General features: G+C 44.9%; 1 protein-coding gene across 5 annotated transcripts in view; it reads right to left on the bottom strand.

Annotated features, from left to right (window-relative positions):
- Positions 1–14,873, bottom strand: part of SLC45A1 (solute carrier family 45 member 1) — a 53,347-nt gene that overhangs the window by 12,509 nt on the left and 25,965 nt on the right. For 2 of the 5 annotated variants that reach the window (XM_080380041.1, XM_080380044.1), the window contains exon 3: positions 556–734. The exons of 1 other annotated variant lie outside the window; for it this stretch is intronic. In XM_080380041.1, the coding sequence (XP_080236167.1) occupies positions 556–734 (179 nt within the window). Of the gene's footprint in view, positions 1–555; positions 735–9,352; positions 9,487–14,873 lie in introns of those variants that run through there. 2 more of the 5 variants (XM_080380042.1, XM_080380043.1) reach the window with 2 other exon arrangements.

The raw sequence follows: 14,873 nt of genomic DNA on the forward strand, positions 1-14,873 counted from the left end.
ACAGGGCAGAAGGGCGTTTGTACTGTCTAAATGAAAAGTGAGACTGGGTTCCTCACCTATCCTCACAAATCATCATTCTCAAAACCTCATCCCAGCCAGCACATCAACAGCCACAGCAAAATTTTTCCCTTTACTGCTTTCTAGGACAGGGCCCTGTGTAAGCACGTTGTTCCCAAACATGTTCCTTAAGATACATGCCTAATTCTGCCAGACCAGGTAAAAGCGAGCATGAAACTTGTCAAGCACCAGCGCTGCTGCTCTCAGCTATTTGATCCAGTCCACCTTTTCACCTCCTTCCTCGCCCGTGTCAAAATGCTCATGCAGATGAACCAAACACAGATGGGAGAGTCAGTCTGATGTCACAGACATCTCTGAGTAACGGACTCATCCCGAAATACTACTCTTTGCCCCAAACACCACACATTCTTTTGCTGCCATGCCAGACACTGCTGCAGGCTTCAGTCGAAGATGCTGCAGGTTCCTCATTTGACAGACATTCTATCCCCAGTCCTTCTCACAGATTTGAGGCAGTTCTGGTACTGAGATGTCCCTCACCTGTCTGTGCCGAGTCTTCCTTTCAGCTGCCCAGATATGGGACTTCTGGAGCCTCCATCAACCCAGCCTTGCCACACACCACTTCGCAGTGCTGGTGGCTGTTGCCACAACAGGATGCTGTGTCTTCTCCTGTCAGAGGGACTCATCCACAATAGAGCAGTCACTGTTCCATTTGCTGCCTATTGAGAGAACAAACTGGTTTTAGAAGCCACATTCTTAACGAATTGATTAAAACCATCGGTGTGGCTCTGCAAGAAAGCAGTCATGTTCTCATTCAAAACCATGGGCTGATGACATCCCTTTCATTTACAAGCCTCCAATGCCACCACCACTGGCAAGATCCTTCCTGCTTCTGAGCACCAAAGGCAAAAAAATGAAGATTTGCAACCCTAAGGATGAAAGGCAGGAATAGGGGATGGTCCAGGCAGGTGCTACAGCTGCTAAGATAAGACAAGCAGGCAGGTCTGCTGCCTGCCAAAGGGATCAGGCAGGTGGGGCAAGAGACAGCTGTTGCTGGGAGAAGCCAAGCCACTACCATCAGCAGTAGTTGTAGTAGGACCAGCTGTTGCTGACCCAGCTTCTAGCCCTCAGGGCAGTTAAATGGGCTGAGATTATGGCTGTCAGACCACCCACAACTGCTTGCAACCTTCTTTGCTCAAGCCCCAGCATCAGCCATCTCTTCAGTGACCACAACTGAGAACACGGTGCCAGCCTCTGTCCCACCCCCCTCCATGCGCTGGAGAGCTCCATGGACACTGAGCACATGAACCCAGTATTTAATAGCCCCGTTCCTTCTGATTGAGGACAACTTTCTGTTCCACCTGGGCATGGAGACAGGGTTATGTTATTAATGCTGGCAGGCAGTCATAGCCATCATATCCAATGATTTTTCCCTGTGGACATTTGAGACATTAAACTCTTACTTATTGCATGTTCAATTAAATAAAGTTGTCTGCTCAGAACTTACAAGAATTAACTCTCACACCATTTAGCACAGTTTGTTCACTTGTGATGGTGGGACAGGCACTCTACTCCTTCCCAGGGTAACAACAATGGAGAGAACGAAAGCAATTCCTGCCATGCATTCATCTATCAGCATCCTTTGGGGTTTAGACAAAACAGAAAACACAAATCTCCTCTCCTCTGTGAGCTTACACATAAATTGCTGTTGAAATGTAAAGATATTCATTTACTTTGTACTAATTTAACCCAACAGCATTCAAAAGAGCGAGTTTTGGTGATGAATACCTACTGCTACGAATCTGCGCTGTTCCCTCCCACCTTCTCTGGGTGCAAGATCTTTTGCATTCATTAAACTCCTTGGTTAAGTCTTTCCATGAAGCAGCTTCTGACAGAATATTCATCTCTGCTCCTTTACAGCTTCATGTTAGGCTCACTGTTTCATTTGCCAGCAGACCTCATTATTTGCCTCACTCAGATCAGGACCATTCCTTTGTTTCCTGGAAACCTCTCTTACTATCTTCATAATCCTTTTCCCCGAGGTAAACATTAGGTCCAGTCAAGTGAAATTCTGTGCAAGCCACCAAGAGAGAGTATGTTGTTCTCTCGTTTGAAGAATTGGGTTTTAGTTGTGTGATGTTGGGTGTTCCTTTTACTTGTTTTGTCTTAAAATGCATTTTAAAACATCTTTCAGTTAGGCTCAATGGCTCTGCAATGTCATTCAGTGATCCGCCTGGAACCGTCAGCTTCTTTTCCAAGCCGATTTCTTCTGGGGGAGACACAAAGTCTGTACCAAACAGAATACACGCTGTGGAAGTTGTTCTGTGTTCGGGGGCTGCACTTCAGAACACTGAGGGCCATGTGAATCCTGGAGCAAAGATCAATCTGTGCTGGGTGACCCAAAGAGGGAAAGGCCAGATGGGTCACCAGGTTTTTATGTCTGCAGAGGGTCCTGTGCACACCCTGTGCAAGCTGTCTTCTACTTCCTACAGAAGAGCAGACAGCCTGCTGGTATACAAGCCAAGAAGTAAAGAAAAAACTATGCCAGTAGAGATCACACATGATCCCTCTTCCTTCAGAAGGGCCATGAACATGCACATTCTGCACTGCTGTGTTTCTGTGGGAGACCATGGGCACAGCCACAGAGAGCTCCTCAACAAAATGAACAGGCTTGTGATCACGGCATGGCTTGGCTGCCCTTGGCACAAAGGCATTGCCTTGCCAATACTGTAAGAAAACCTCAGAAACTGTATTGTCTGAAAACACAAGGTGGGGGGGAAGGCCCTCAAAGTTAACTTTTTTTTCTTTTCTAACTTAGCATAATTCACTTCTTTTAAAGGGCTGGGGAGAAGCTGCTTAGTTTGGAGGACTCCAGTTTGTCCCCTCCTGAGCTCCACAACAAAGGAGGTGGAGTAACAGGGCAGTAGATGAGGAGAACCCAGAGCAGCGTAGGTTACAGAAAGACAATTGTCAAGCCTATCTCAAGTCAGTTTGCACAATTTCATCACAAACTAGACAACTTTCCTTTCCATAGCATGGGAAAGACTAAAGCTTTCCTATACCCAGTATGAAACATTGTGTATTTCTTGCTCCATAGGAGGAATAAGAGGTCTAGCTCAATCTGTCATTTTTGACCACCCCAACCTGGCAATAACACAGAAAGAACTAAATATCCTTCTTTTCCTACTCCACATTGAAGTGACAAGTTAATTATTGTCCATGTGCTGAAGTCTTTCAAAAGGAAAAACAAAAAAGCCTTTGTCTTGTTTGGGAGAATGAGATTCAAGGTTGCAAGGGCCAGGGCGGGGGGTGGTGATGGGGTTGGGGCACCACTCCTTATTTGTTAATTATTAAGTGGAAAGTGTAAAGAATGCACTCAGAATTTATGAAAAAGTTGAGATCTCTTACCCATTTGTGGCCAGTGTTGCCAGCTGAAGGAGTATTTGACTGAGTCAGCTTGGCTGTGCTAGCCTTTGGTATCATAGCTGGTTTGGCACATGCGTTGCCAGTGATCTTACACAGCACGTAATGCTTTTCAGCACTTGGTGCTTTTGTAGTGTTTGGGAGAGAGAGAGATGTATACAGACACAGCAACTGTCTAAGGTTCTTTCAATTTGTGTAGGCTTTAGTGCCATGGATTCAAGCCATTTGTCTGATATAAATTAAATTGTCCAATAAATTTTGTGTGAGTTTTCAGAATGGATTAGGGAAGAAACAACCACTCGGCTTATACAGCTTTGTACAACAGCTTTTTTGTTTGGTTACTGCCCCTGAAACCATTGCATCCCAGTCTGTTGCATCTTCCTATTCTACTTAGGCAGGCTTTGTCTTTCAGCAAAAACACACTTTCAGAAAGCTACAGTCAGGAACTCTTACAGCAGAGAAGTGAGATACAAAGGTCTCAGCTCACATCCAGAGAACAAGGTGTCACCATCTGCACTGCCTCCTCTGGTATACAGGCATGACTCTAGGTATTGCCACATGCACAAAACCAGCCCACTGATTTTTCATAGTACCTTTGTAGGGGGGAAAAAAATGCCTCATGCCTGTCATTGTTTAAGAGGCAGTTGGACTCTAGTGTGCTTGAACTTATGGGAAGCCTTGAAATAGTCATGCAGTTGGACTGGATAATAGTTGTAGGTCCCTTCAAGCTGAACGAATCTATTCTACTCCCTGAGACTTTCTTGTTGAGAACTAGAAAGCAGCATGATTACTTCAAAAGATATGAGTAAAGCCCTGTACACTTGCTACTAGGCAACAGGCTCATCTCTTTTAAACACGGTCTTTTTCCAAGCAAATTCAAAGCTCCAAATATTCCTGTAATCCCTCAGAAAGCTTGATGCGACTCTTCCTTTTATGTAGTATATTCCCCATTCTGTCCAGTGCAGTTAACAAAAAGTCACATTATTGATTAACTTTCTTAGGGCAATGTTGCAGTTTTCTTGATACTATCATTCTTTGGCACTAGAATAGTTTAAACAGGTTCTAGCTCGACCCTAGACTATTTGCAAACCAGGTACCAAGGTGTTTCTTCCATGGCAAGTTCTTGACAATCTTATGCCAATGACAAAACTCGCAGGAATTAGAATCAGAGAATATCTGAAGTTGGAAGGGACCCATAAGGATTGTCCAGTCCAGCTCCCTACTCCTAGTGTAAGGACTACCTTACACTAAATCATATGACTAAGAGCATCCTACAGGTGCTCCTTGAACTCTGACAGGCTTGGTGCTATGACCACTTTCCTGGGGAGCCTGTTCTGGTGACCGACCACCCTCGCAGTGAAGAACCTTTTCCTAATGTCCAATCTGAACTTCCCCTGAGTCAGCTTCCATTTCCTCATTTCCTATCACTGATTACTGCTGGAGTTACCTAGATGAATACAGGCATTTATCATAGGGGCTGAAGCGTTGTGTCTATGGCACCTGTCCTTGCTTCTTCTGCAGTCCCCTTTCCCAGATAATTTCTAGAGCCAATGCCATTTTGCCTTCTTCCCTTGCATTCTTCCTGTGCCTGTATTCCAGGCACACACGAGCTTTTACTCCATTGACAAATCAAAAAAACCCCTCTGCTTTTCGCATTTATGGTATCAGTTGAAGAAGCAATTTGTATTTCTGTAAATGCCCAGTCATGCCAATAAGGTCTGTGGCCTATGGTATTGAACACAGAACAAATACAGAGTAAGACAGAAAAAAAAGAAGCAAGTTCAAACAAGGTGAGGTGCATTTCAATTATATATTCTTAATGCTTATATGGTAAGAGGAGCTTACCACGTAAATTATACCGCCCTAGCATCCCTTACATGCCAACTGAGTAGGCGTAAGGAAGTTGGTGGGAGGCTAATACAATGTAAGAACATAAAGAAGTCTCATATATGCCAGTTTGCACACCATCTCCATATCTGGCCCTTAGCATACTGTCGTATGACTTTAATAGCCCAGATAAATCAGTTCCTGAACCTGAATTCACCAAACTCCTACGCTGGCTATATTAATGGATGCAATTAAACATTTTAAAGGGCACTTGAATCTTTACTTATAAGAAGGAAAAACACAGTCAACCCCCCACCCTCCCCAAAAAAACCCCACACACCCAAAACACCACCAGAAACAACCCCCAGTATTTTGCTGCAGAATGAACAGCAATGGTACCAGCACTCATCCATTTGCATTAAAATGGCATTGTCAGTTCATTGAGAAAATAAATTCAACACGGTGAACTACTGTACAAGAGAAGAACGTGAATTGTGAAAGAAACAAGTATGCATGTTCTGACAACTGCTGTCTGCAGTTCCTAAGTCTGCACTTGTGTGTATATATATACCAAGGTTAGTGTCTGCTCCCATCCCTTCCAAGAACAGAGCAAATCTACCATGTTCTTTCCAGGTGAGGCCACGCTCCTGAAACAATCCATTAAGCAGTGTCTTCAAAGTGCCCCCAACAAGCGTGCTGGACAACTACAACGCACAACATTGCACGTAGAGCTCTAATAATAGGAAGAGACAGAAATGCTGCCGCTATTGACGAATACACAAAGCAGGACATAGTCTCAGACCATAGCTCAAATTATTTTGTAAAATAGATGAAACCTTTTCTCTAAACAAGCAAAGTCTTTAGTAACAAACCAATTGGGTTTTAGAAACACTAGAATGCTGTCACAGTACAGGTGCCAGTAATCTATCAGCCTAGCCTACAGCTGCTGTATCACTTGAAAACCAGAATGCTGTGGCCCCTTCTCAGACCTTAGAGGATAATTATTCAGAAAAATGTCACTAATGCCACACTTCACTGAAACCATTCAAGTGTTGTGCAGTGACAGCCCAATAGGGTTTTTTCCACCGGTTTGCACTTGATTTGACTCGTGTTTCGGCTCAGACGCGCTATTCCCACAATAGCAGCAGCCATGCATTCAGTCGTTTGCTTTCCTGAGCTTTGTGCAGTGACCCCTCAACGAGCATTACTCTGCTTCTGCAGCACAAACTGGTACTGCCGTCGGAACTGGGTAAGGGCGTTACCCAGCCCCTGCCCCCACAGCCGAGCCCCCCCAGCGGCGGGTCCCTCCGACGGGGAGAACCCAGCGCGGTGAGGGAACCGTCACTAGAGGGCACTTACAGAACCCAGGAGGCTGAGGATGCTCTCAGTACCAGAAGGCTGCGGTCCTGCGAGCAGCTTGAAGAGGCCACACAACCACTTTTGCATTTGCTTCCTAACCAGCTCCTGCGACCAACACTTTAAGATACAGAACCAGGGAAATAATTATATTTCAGAAGCTCTTTATCATCTTCTGGTTTTCCAGCAGCTGAATGAAAGCAAGATGAGGAAAAACTCTCTGAGACAACCTGTGTGCCAGGCTACATTAACCATGCGCTCCCGGACAAATGCTGAACACATGTGTGAAGCACAGGTATGTAAGGTATTTCCCACACAACATACTGGTGCTGAGTGGTGCTGTTGGGTGCAGCTTTGCAGAAAGAGGTGCAGGAACACACAAAGCAGCGTGGCAAACTCACTGAAGTACAGTATTTCATTTCACAGTGGTGCCTCAGGCAGACCATGCATTTCATGTGAGACAAGAGACAAGGATGTGATTATGCCCCAAAGAACCTGCAGGGTTTTTTCTGGACGTGACAAACCACAGAAAGGTGACAGGCAGTACATCAGGAAAGCAGGAGCAAGAATCCTGGATGCAGGAACTTGTGGTCACCCAGAGCAGGCATAGGCTACATGTATTTTGGAACTAAAGTCAATTTTCACTTAAAGATAGAGCACAAACAGAATCTACTGTCATCCCTGCTATGTTACCTGAACAGCTCAGTTCCTTGCTTCTCGTATTAATTGTGAGCTGCAGCTTCCAGCCAGTAGGTCCTGTCATTAGTAAGATCAAAGTTTTCTTGGCTACCAGGTGTCTTATTTCTGTGATTCAGTACACTTCTGATCTTCTGTTGAAGGAAAGCAGAACTCACATGATCAGCGAGTTCTGGAAAACCTCAAATCACTGCTCTTGTGAAGGCCAAGTGCAGGGCAGCACAAGGAAGGGTCAGGCCACTGCTGTACCAAGGGCTGATGGGAAGAGGTGGCCAGCTGAGGCACTGGGCTGCAGGCAGGCACAGCAGGCGGTGCCCGTCACCAGCAGGTCCGTCAGGCAGCATCGCCCTTGACAGAGAGGTGGGGAAGGGTACCACAGCGATGCTGTGCCGAGCTGCATTCTCTAGCAGCTGCACTGGCAGGGGCTTGGGCTGGCTCAGCAGTGCCCAGACAGAGACAGGGTACTCAGAGCTCAGGAAAGAGAGGCAGGATGGCACCGAGTGGTACATGGTGGGCACTGCACGAAGACTGGAGTTGCCTCTTCCTAAGCATTCATTAAAACTTTGGTTTATAAATTGGCTCTGTACCTTGTCTAAATTGACTTTGGAAGCCTATGGGAAGTACTGTCCCACTTCCCTGTGTTTACCACAGGGGAAATGAGAAACCACCAGGTCCCTGGGGCTAATTACTTTCTTCAAAACCCAGCATTGCTCTATGTTTCTGACTCAGTGCAGCATTCAATTTTCTGCTGAGATTGTATCTATATCGCATTACAGGATGAGTTGCAATAGCACTTGATGTTAATTGCAGTGCACAGACTGCTCCCTTCTCTCCTTTATACCAGTTATCAAGAAAAACCAGAAAGTCTACTTCTGCTGTTTTTAATTTAGCCTCTTCCATCCATACAGAGTGCCTGTCAGACAGGAGAGGCAGGGGCTGTCATCCCCTTTCTGCCTCAAAGTGTCTAGCAACAAGGCAGAGACTATAGGGGTGTCTATGTGCCACCCCAAACAATCAGCTACCCTATGGAGACAGACAGAGGCTGGGGTGCGGTATGGCCACCTGGTGTAAACAGATAAAGACAGGCACTTTAATATTCCTGGGTGGCCCCAGAGCCACTCGGACAGCCCTCCTTGCCTCTCGCATCCGCTGAGGCAGAGAAAAGGGCAGAGATGAAGTAACAGAAGCAGGACATCCCTGTGTGACTCTCAGAGCCTGGCAGTCTCTTTCAGGGGCTCTGTCTGCCTGAAACTCCCAAGCAACCCTCAAAGCACCCGAGTACGGCCATGAGCTGGCTTCTGCAGCGCACAGAAACAAGCAGGGGCTGTGCATCCCGACAAGTGCATGTGGCTCAGCAAATTCTACGGGGTCTAAATTTGAGAACATTTGTTGGGTGATGAGTATAATTGCCCTTTCCATAAAGCATGGTCAAAGGGATAAGCGTTTTTAGCACCTTGTCCTTATTTTGTTTCCCTCCTAAATGTCTATCTCTGACAGCAGTATTCCAGCACCTCACCGTTGGAAACAACCATTTATATGACACAAGTCATTTGCTAGCTTATCATCTCCTACTCCCTGTCTGTCACTAGCAGCCAGGATTTCCACCACTTTCAAGTGTTAAACAGCATTGATAACTACCACTTGCCCTGCACCACACGTACACCGGGGAACGGTACGAGCTTGTATGGTGCTCCACACTCAATGCAGTGTATGAATAACATTTGAAGAAAATTGATTAATCAGTGTACTGGAAAGCAATGCCTGCAGGACCAGCACGGAGGTCTTTGGAGATCTTTTATGCAGATCTTTTAAACACAGCCTCCTACTAAAACAACAGGAGGGCAGCCATACTAGATCAGATAGCAGTCCTGTTTCCAACAGGGACTATTAGTGGACGCTTGGTTGCTGCTATTCTGAAGCCTGCTTTTCCCTTCTACTGATAAATAATAGAGTATTTCCTTTGGTATTCAAGTTGTTGAGTGTTTCCAGGTACATCAAAGTGCTGCAAGTTATCTCCTTTCTTCCAATTTCTTACCCTTTTGTTAAAGGCCCTTTCCCTGTTTGGCAGATCATTCTCAAGACATTTTCTACTCTCCTCCATCAGCAGTAAAGAAACTCCTCTGGCCAGAGTCCAGCCTGCAACGTGATGTTTTCAGCCTGGAGTTGCTCTGGGGTTAGCCTGCATTTTCTTAGGGGGGTGGGGGGGGAAGAGAAGAAAAAGAAAAAAAAAAGGAGAGAGGAACAGAACATTCTGTCAAGTAAACATTTGATAACGCTCTTGAGCAAGAGAAATGGAACAGGTAACAAACAGTAATGCAGATTAACTATCTGCTAGGGCAAATACACAGTACGTAAAGGTTCCCTGTACACTGTTTGGATGGCATTTCTGTGTTGAGCCTGATACACTGGTATACTAACTGATCTCTTCAACAAAAGCCATGACCTTTGGATACAAAATTGGAGGTCAGCCCTCAAAGTAATCTAACTAATCTCCTGCCTGGTAGAATAAAAACAGGCTTGCTGTTGGTTTGACTTCTCTACTTTTTTTTTTTTTTTTCTCCCCTCCCCTCTCCCACGAAGAAGTGATTTCTGCATGTGCACAGTTACTCAGTTTCTTAGTAATATTACCAGCTCTTTGGTGTAGGACTGGCAGAGGTTGCCGAGAATCCAGGGGTTTGATTCTACATGAAAGTTTAATGCAACTCCTAGGTCAGCTTTATGTCTGAAGATCGAACACATAAGAATCAGTAAATGAGGCACTGGTTTCTCTCTCCTGAGGCTGAGCCACATGGAGGCATTGCCCAGCAAGGGCTCTGATCACAGACCTGGAACACCTTAACCAGCAGCGAGGTTGTATCTGTACTAGAGCTGATACAGATGAAAATGCTTCTGGAGCCTGAGTCTAGCCCGGGGGTCCAAAAGTGAAAGCTAGCATTGAAAAATGGCAGAAATTATTTATAAGTGGGAAAATATTTTGCAATAATCTAATTAAATAATTTTATCTGTTGAAGTCCTGAATAAGACACAGAGCAACAGCTTCTAAAGCAGCTGGTCCAACCAAGGGCTGAAATTTAAAGCTAAGCAAATTCAAATTACAAGTAAAATACATGGTTTTCGGAGTTAGAAGAGATCAATCATTGCAGTAAGCTACCGAGGGAAGCAGTAGACACATGCTTCTGTGGAACACATGCATTAAACAGAGATCGCTGAAGGAAAAGAGAACATGGATGGAAGATGTTTTTGCTATATGAGAGCTCAGTTCCCGAGACTGATGGTCCTTTGCAGCTGTAAGGAAGAGAGTTTTGCACCTATCTAACCAATTTCTCAAAGACAGTAGGGACAGCGCTGGAGCACATCCACTTCACATTAAGCCAGTTTACCATCTTTTGCAAAGTAAAACAATAACTCCTCTTGAGGTCTTATGGTCAGGCAGAAGAACATGATAACCTGAAAACAATTTCTTCAAACAGACTATATTCTCCTGGCTGTCCTTTTCACATTGTCCAAGATGCTGGACAACCTTCCCATGGCCTACCAAGTGACAAATGCTTCCAACCAACCCCCCTGCCTTTTTTTTTTTTTTAAATAAAAATCCAAGTGCACTAGAAGAGTTGCTCATGTGACTGGGCTACATGGAGATGGTAAAACAGGAGAACTTTTTTATTAAAAATAAAGTGGACATCCTAAGAGGCTGGAATATGGGCTCATTTAAATTTCAAGTATCAAATAAATGTGATACAGAGATCAGATTTCACAGCTGAAGAACAGCCACAGAGGACAGAGGTGAAAATTAGTATTTGAAATTTATACAACATAAAGTAGATTTTTGTCACTATCTTTTGTTCCTGGACAAGTTGGATAGGAGAAAAACAGGTTTGATACAAGTGTCTTCCTGCAGATTAATTTCCTGCCTACCTTTGCACAGCTCCTCAAGCCACCCACTTGCCTAAGGAGAAATGTTGCCACCAAATCTAGTCCATGAACCTCAGACAGGCCCTACCCTTTATTTTCCATGGATGATAACAACAATAAAGCCTGGATACACAACTCACAGATACAGGAGCATGTAGTCATCTTCCGATACTGGTCCTGGGAACTGTGTGCATAACATACATTCTCCCAAACAGAAGAGATGACCAGGGCTAGTCTCTCCCTCAGCTTTAAGGCATACTGGGCCACACTGATCTGGGCATCCCCTCAGAATTACCTTCTCTTGAGAACTTCAGTAGGGCAGAAACATGTAGGCTCTTTTAAGACCTTCCATACTGTCAATAAAAGGGAAGGAAACAACCTCCTTTAACTTGCAGAGTCAATGTTTGCAACCCTTTGCAAGCCCCCTTTAATTTAAAATCAAACCTTTCTACCAAGCCAAGAGACTCCCTCTCTCTCCTCTGTTCTAACGCAGCCCGAGATCAGGCGGCCAGAGCAAAACACGAAGCTCCTGCCATGGGGGCAAAGCTGACCTACCCAGCAGCATTTCTCCCTTACGCCCTAATCCAGCCCCTCACTGCAGGAGTTTGTCCTAGTGAGCACGTTGGATCATTTTTCACTCTCCATTCGAGGGTTTCCCCCATGTTTTCTGTCGCAACAGCATTTCTAATGCCCTGTCCTCTATCTGTTTAATAACAGCATCGCTGTGGACAGGTGTGTTTTTTACCATTACCGACCTTGCAGCTAAAACAAGGATCTGTGTAGTAGTAGTTCTGTACAGGAAGAGGGAGCTAGAATTCTGACATGCTTTTACTACATATATCATACCCAGAAACAACGAGTTGGACAGCTGGTGTAGACAAACATCACATTCTCCACGACGTTCTCAGAAAATACATGCATCTTAGATTGCCTCTACTTGTCATCCCAAATGGATCTTCAGCCAGATCATCATCATCTTTATTATTCTTCAAAACGGGATTTGCTTTCCTTTGCAATTCTGTATAAGCCCACCAACACCTGGACACAGCCTAGCTTTGCACACTCCTTGTGGATACTGAGAGGTGAAATGCACACAACTGGGAAAAAAGTTTTTTTCATGTGTTTTAGCTCAGCCACAGCTACAACCCCTGAAAGGAGACTTCCAGGAAAGAAGGAGTTGGGAAGGAAAGTTCTATTAAACAGACCTGCATCTGGCTCATCCCCAGAAACCCCAGCTGTCACCTTCTTCTATGTCCATTGACAGAAGTCGTGAACCCCGTGCCAGCTAAAGCGTACGTCAGAATAGCTGCTCATCTCTTTGTTTTGCACAGTGTGCACCTATGTAGCAACATACACATTACATAATAGTAAGTCATACACTAAAAGGAGTCGGATTGCTAAATCCATCCACTGTGTGGATGAGATTTTTACTTCCGTCACCTGATAATTTAATTGCTCAATTAGCTCTGCCTGAATGCCTTGGCTGTGGTAGAGGAATGTTCCCTTGCAGGTCATAGTAAATCAGAAGACAGGAGGTAAGCAAGTGATGCAAAGGTAAATGATTCCTCCACAGCAAACCAAGTGCATCACCCAATTGTATTTTCTCTCCTCATCTGCTCCTTGCACTAGAGTTTTGGTGAGAGAGCAGGCACCTGACAAATGAAAGACCATAAAACTCTAGTCAAAAGCCAGTGTCATAGGAGGCCTCCCCTACGTGGTTTAATCTCCAAACTTTCTTTGCTGATTCAAACCTAGCTCTGACATTTCTTTCTGTGTTTTTGATATTCCATAATATGCCTAATTTAGGTAACAGAGTAATCTCCTTGTTGATGAGGACTTTGAAACATCTGCTGCATCACTGAACATTACAGTATTGCTTTCCTTTAGCCAAGAGGCAAGTGGAGAAGATGTCACCAAAGTGGCACCTGTTGATCCCCCTGGAGCAGTGGGTCTGGTGGTGGGTGGGCTTGTGGATGTGATCCTTGCGCACCGACAGACTCCAGCACAGAGGGGTTCGGCTGCCGTGAGCAGGGCCTGTAGGTAGGAACAACTTGACGGACTTTGTAACTAAGTATTTTAGATGTAATGAGAAAGCAATTACTTCTGCTGCAGACACAACTCTTGAGCCTACTGCAGGCACCCAGATCACAAGAAACTGATTGCATCATAGCATTCAAAGAAATCAAAGAACAGGCAGTTACCAGAGAAATCTGTGCTTGTAATAGATGGGGTGCTGGGTCAGAAGAGCCTGGCTCTGAAGATGTGCGTGTGACACACAATTCCATTCTGAATGGTCTTGCCTGGCACTCTACAGCGGAGTGCCTGCTTCTGTCCCCCCGCAATCCCACCACCACCAATCCAACCCACGACCAGAAAACCTGATGCCCTCAACCCTTCCACTGGCACTTGCCCTCTTTCCCTTGCAGCCTGAAATCGGCTTCAAGCATTTTCTGGGCAGTGGCTTTCCCAGACTTCTGTTTCTGGATCACATTGATCCCAGGCTGCGCTGCAAGAAAAAGTACCAAATGGACAGATAACTCAGAGTTTGGACAAAATAATCAGCATCCACTGTGCTGCCTTCGGGGCCTGATTTTAAACATTAGTAAATACACTTTCTCTGTGTGCTTTTTAAGGCATTATTCCTTCCAAGGTAAATCATTAGTGTGTGCCCTGATGTGAAATATGACCCTAATCTGCACATCACTTATCCGTGTTTGTCTGGCTCTAATTTAGTCCCTTTCCTGTTATAGACACACAGGTGGGAGAGAGACACCAGTTTTACAACAATCCTCACTGGAGACAGGAAGCACATTTTCATTCATGAAACCAGCACGAGCAAAGATAAGGAAAACATGTCAGAATAAATGAAAATTCTTCAGGCAACAGAACCTTAAAGAAAATCAAGGGGCCTAGAGGTGAGGGGGGGGTTCATTACTGCAGCAAACTACACATACCTTAATGGTGCCCTTTCGTGTGGTGAGTGGCACTGGAACATAGAATGAAGCTACAGCAGTTGACTTCATAGCACTCTCCCTCTGCTGCCCATGTCAAAACCTGAGTGCTCCTGTACGATTAATGAAATCATGTCGGTTTCTCTATTTTATTTATCCTAAGTTAGACAGGGGGGAAATATTTCTATTAAAAATAATTTCAAATTGCTTAGGGAGGTAGGAGAGTCTCTATCACTGGAGACTTTTAAGATCATCTGCCAGAATGCTTGAGAGCAGATTAGGGTTATTAGATCCTGCCTTGGGCCAAGGAGATGAAATAGAGGAACTCTGTGACCTTGCAAGGTCTTTTCTAGCTTTTCCTGGAACCATTCAGTGAAAGCGGCCTGGAAAAGCAGCAAACCAAACACTGGTAAAAGACATGCTTCTGGTCTGTATTCAGCTGTGGAAGCAAAAAAAGCCAAAAGAGGCTTGGAAAGTCTACATCTAGCAAAGTGACAAAAGAGAAAAGAGTTTACAATTTAAGTCAAAGAGAGCGCACAAGGGAAAAACACACTCTGCCGCATGATCCCTATTTAAGGTCTTCTCATGAACACCATTCATTAAATCCCTACCCACATTATCATTTTAAACAGTTCCTTCAAACCTCCATTTGTGAACCTCCCCCTGGTAGTGCTCCTTGTCACCATCATGAGA

This window comes from Falco punctatus (genome assembly GCF_963210335.1).
Source record: "Falco punctatus genome assembly, chromosome: 3".
NCBI classification, from domain to species: domain Eukaryota; kingdom Metazoa; phylum Chordata; class Aves; order Falconiformes; family Falconidae; genus Falco; species Falco punctatus.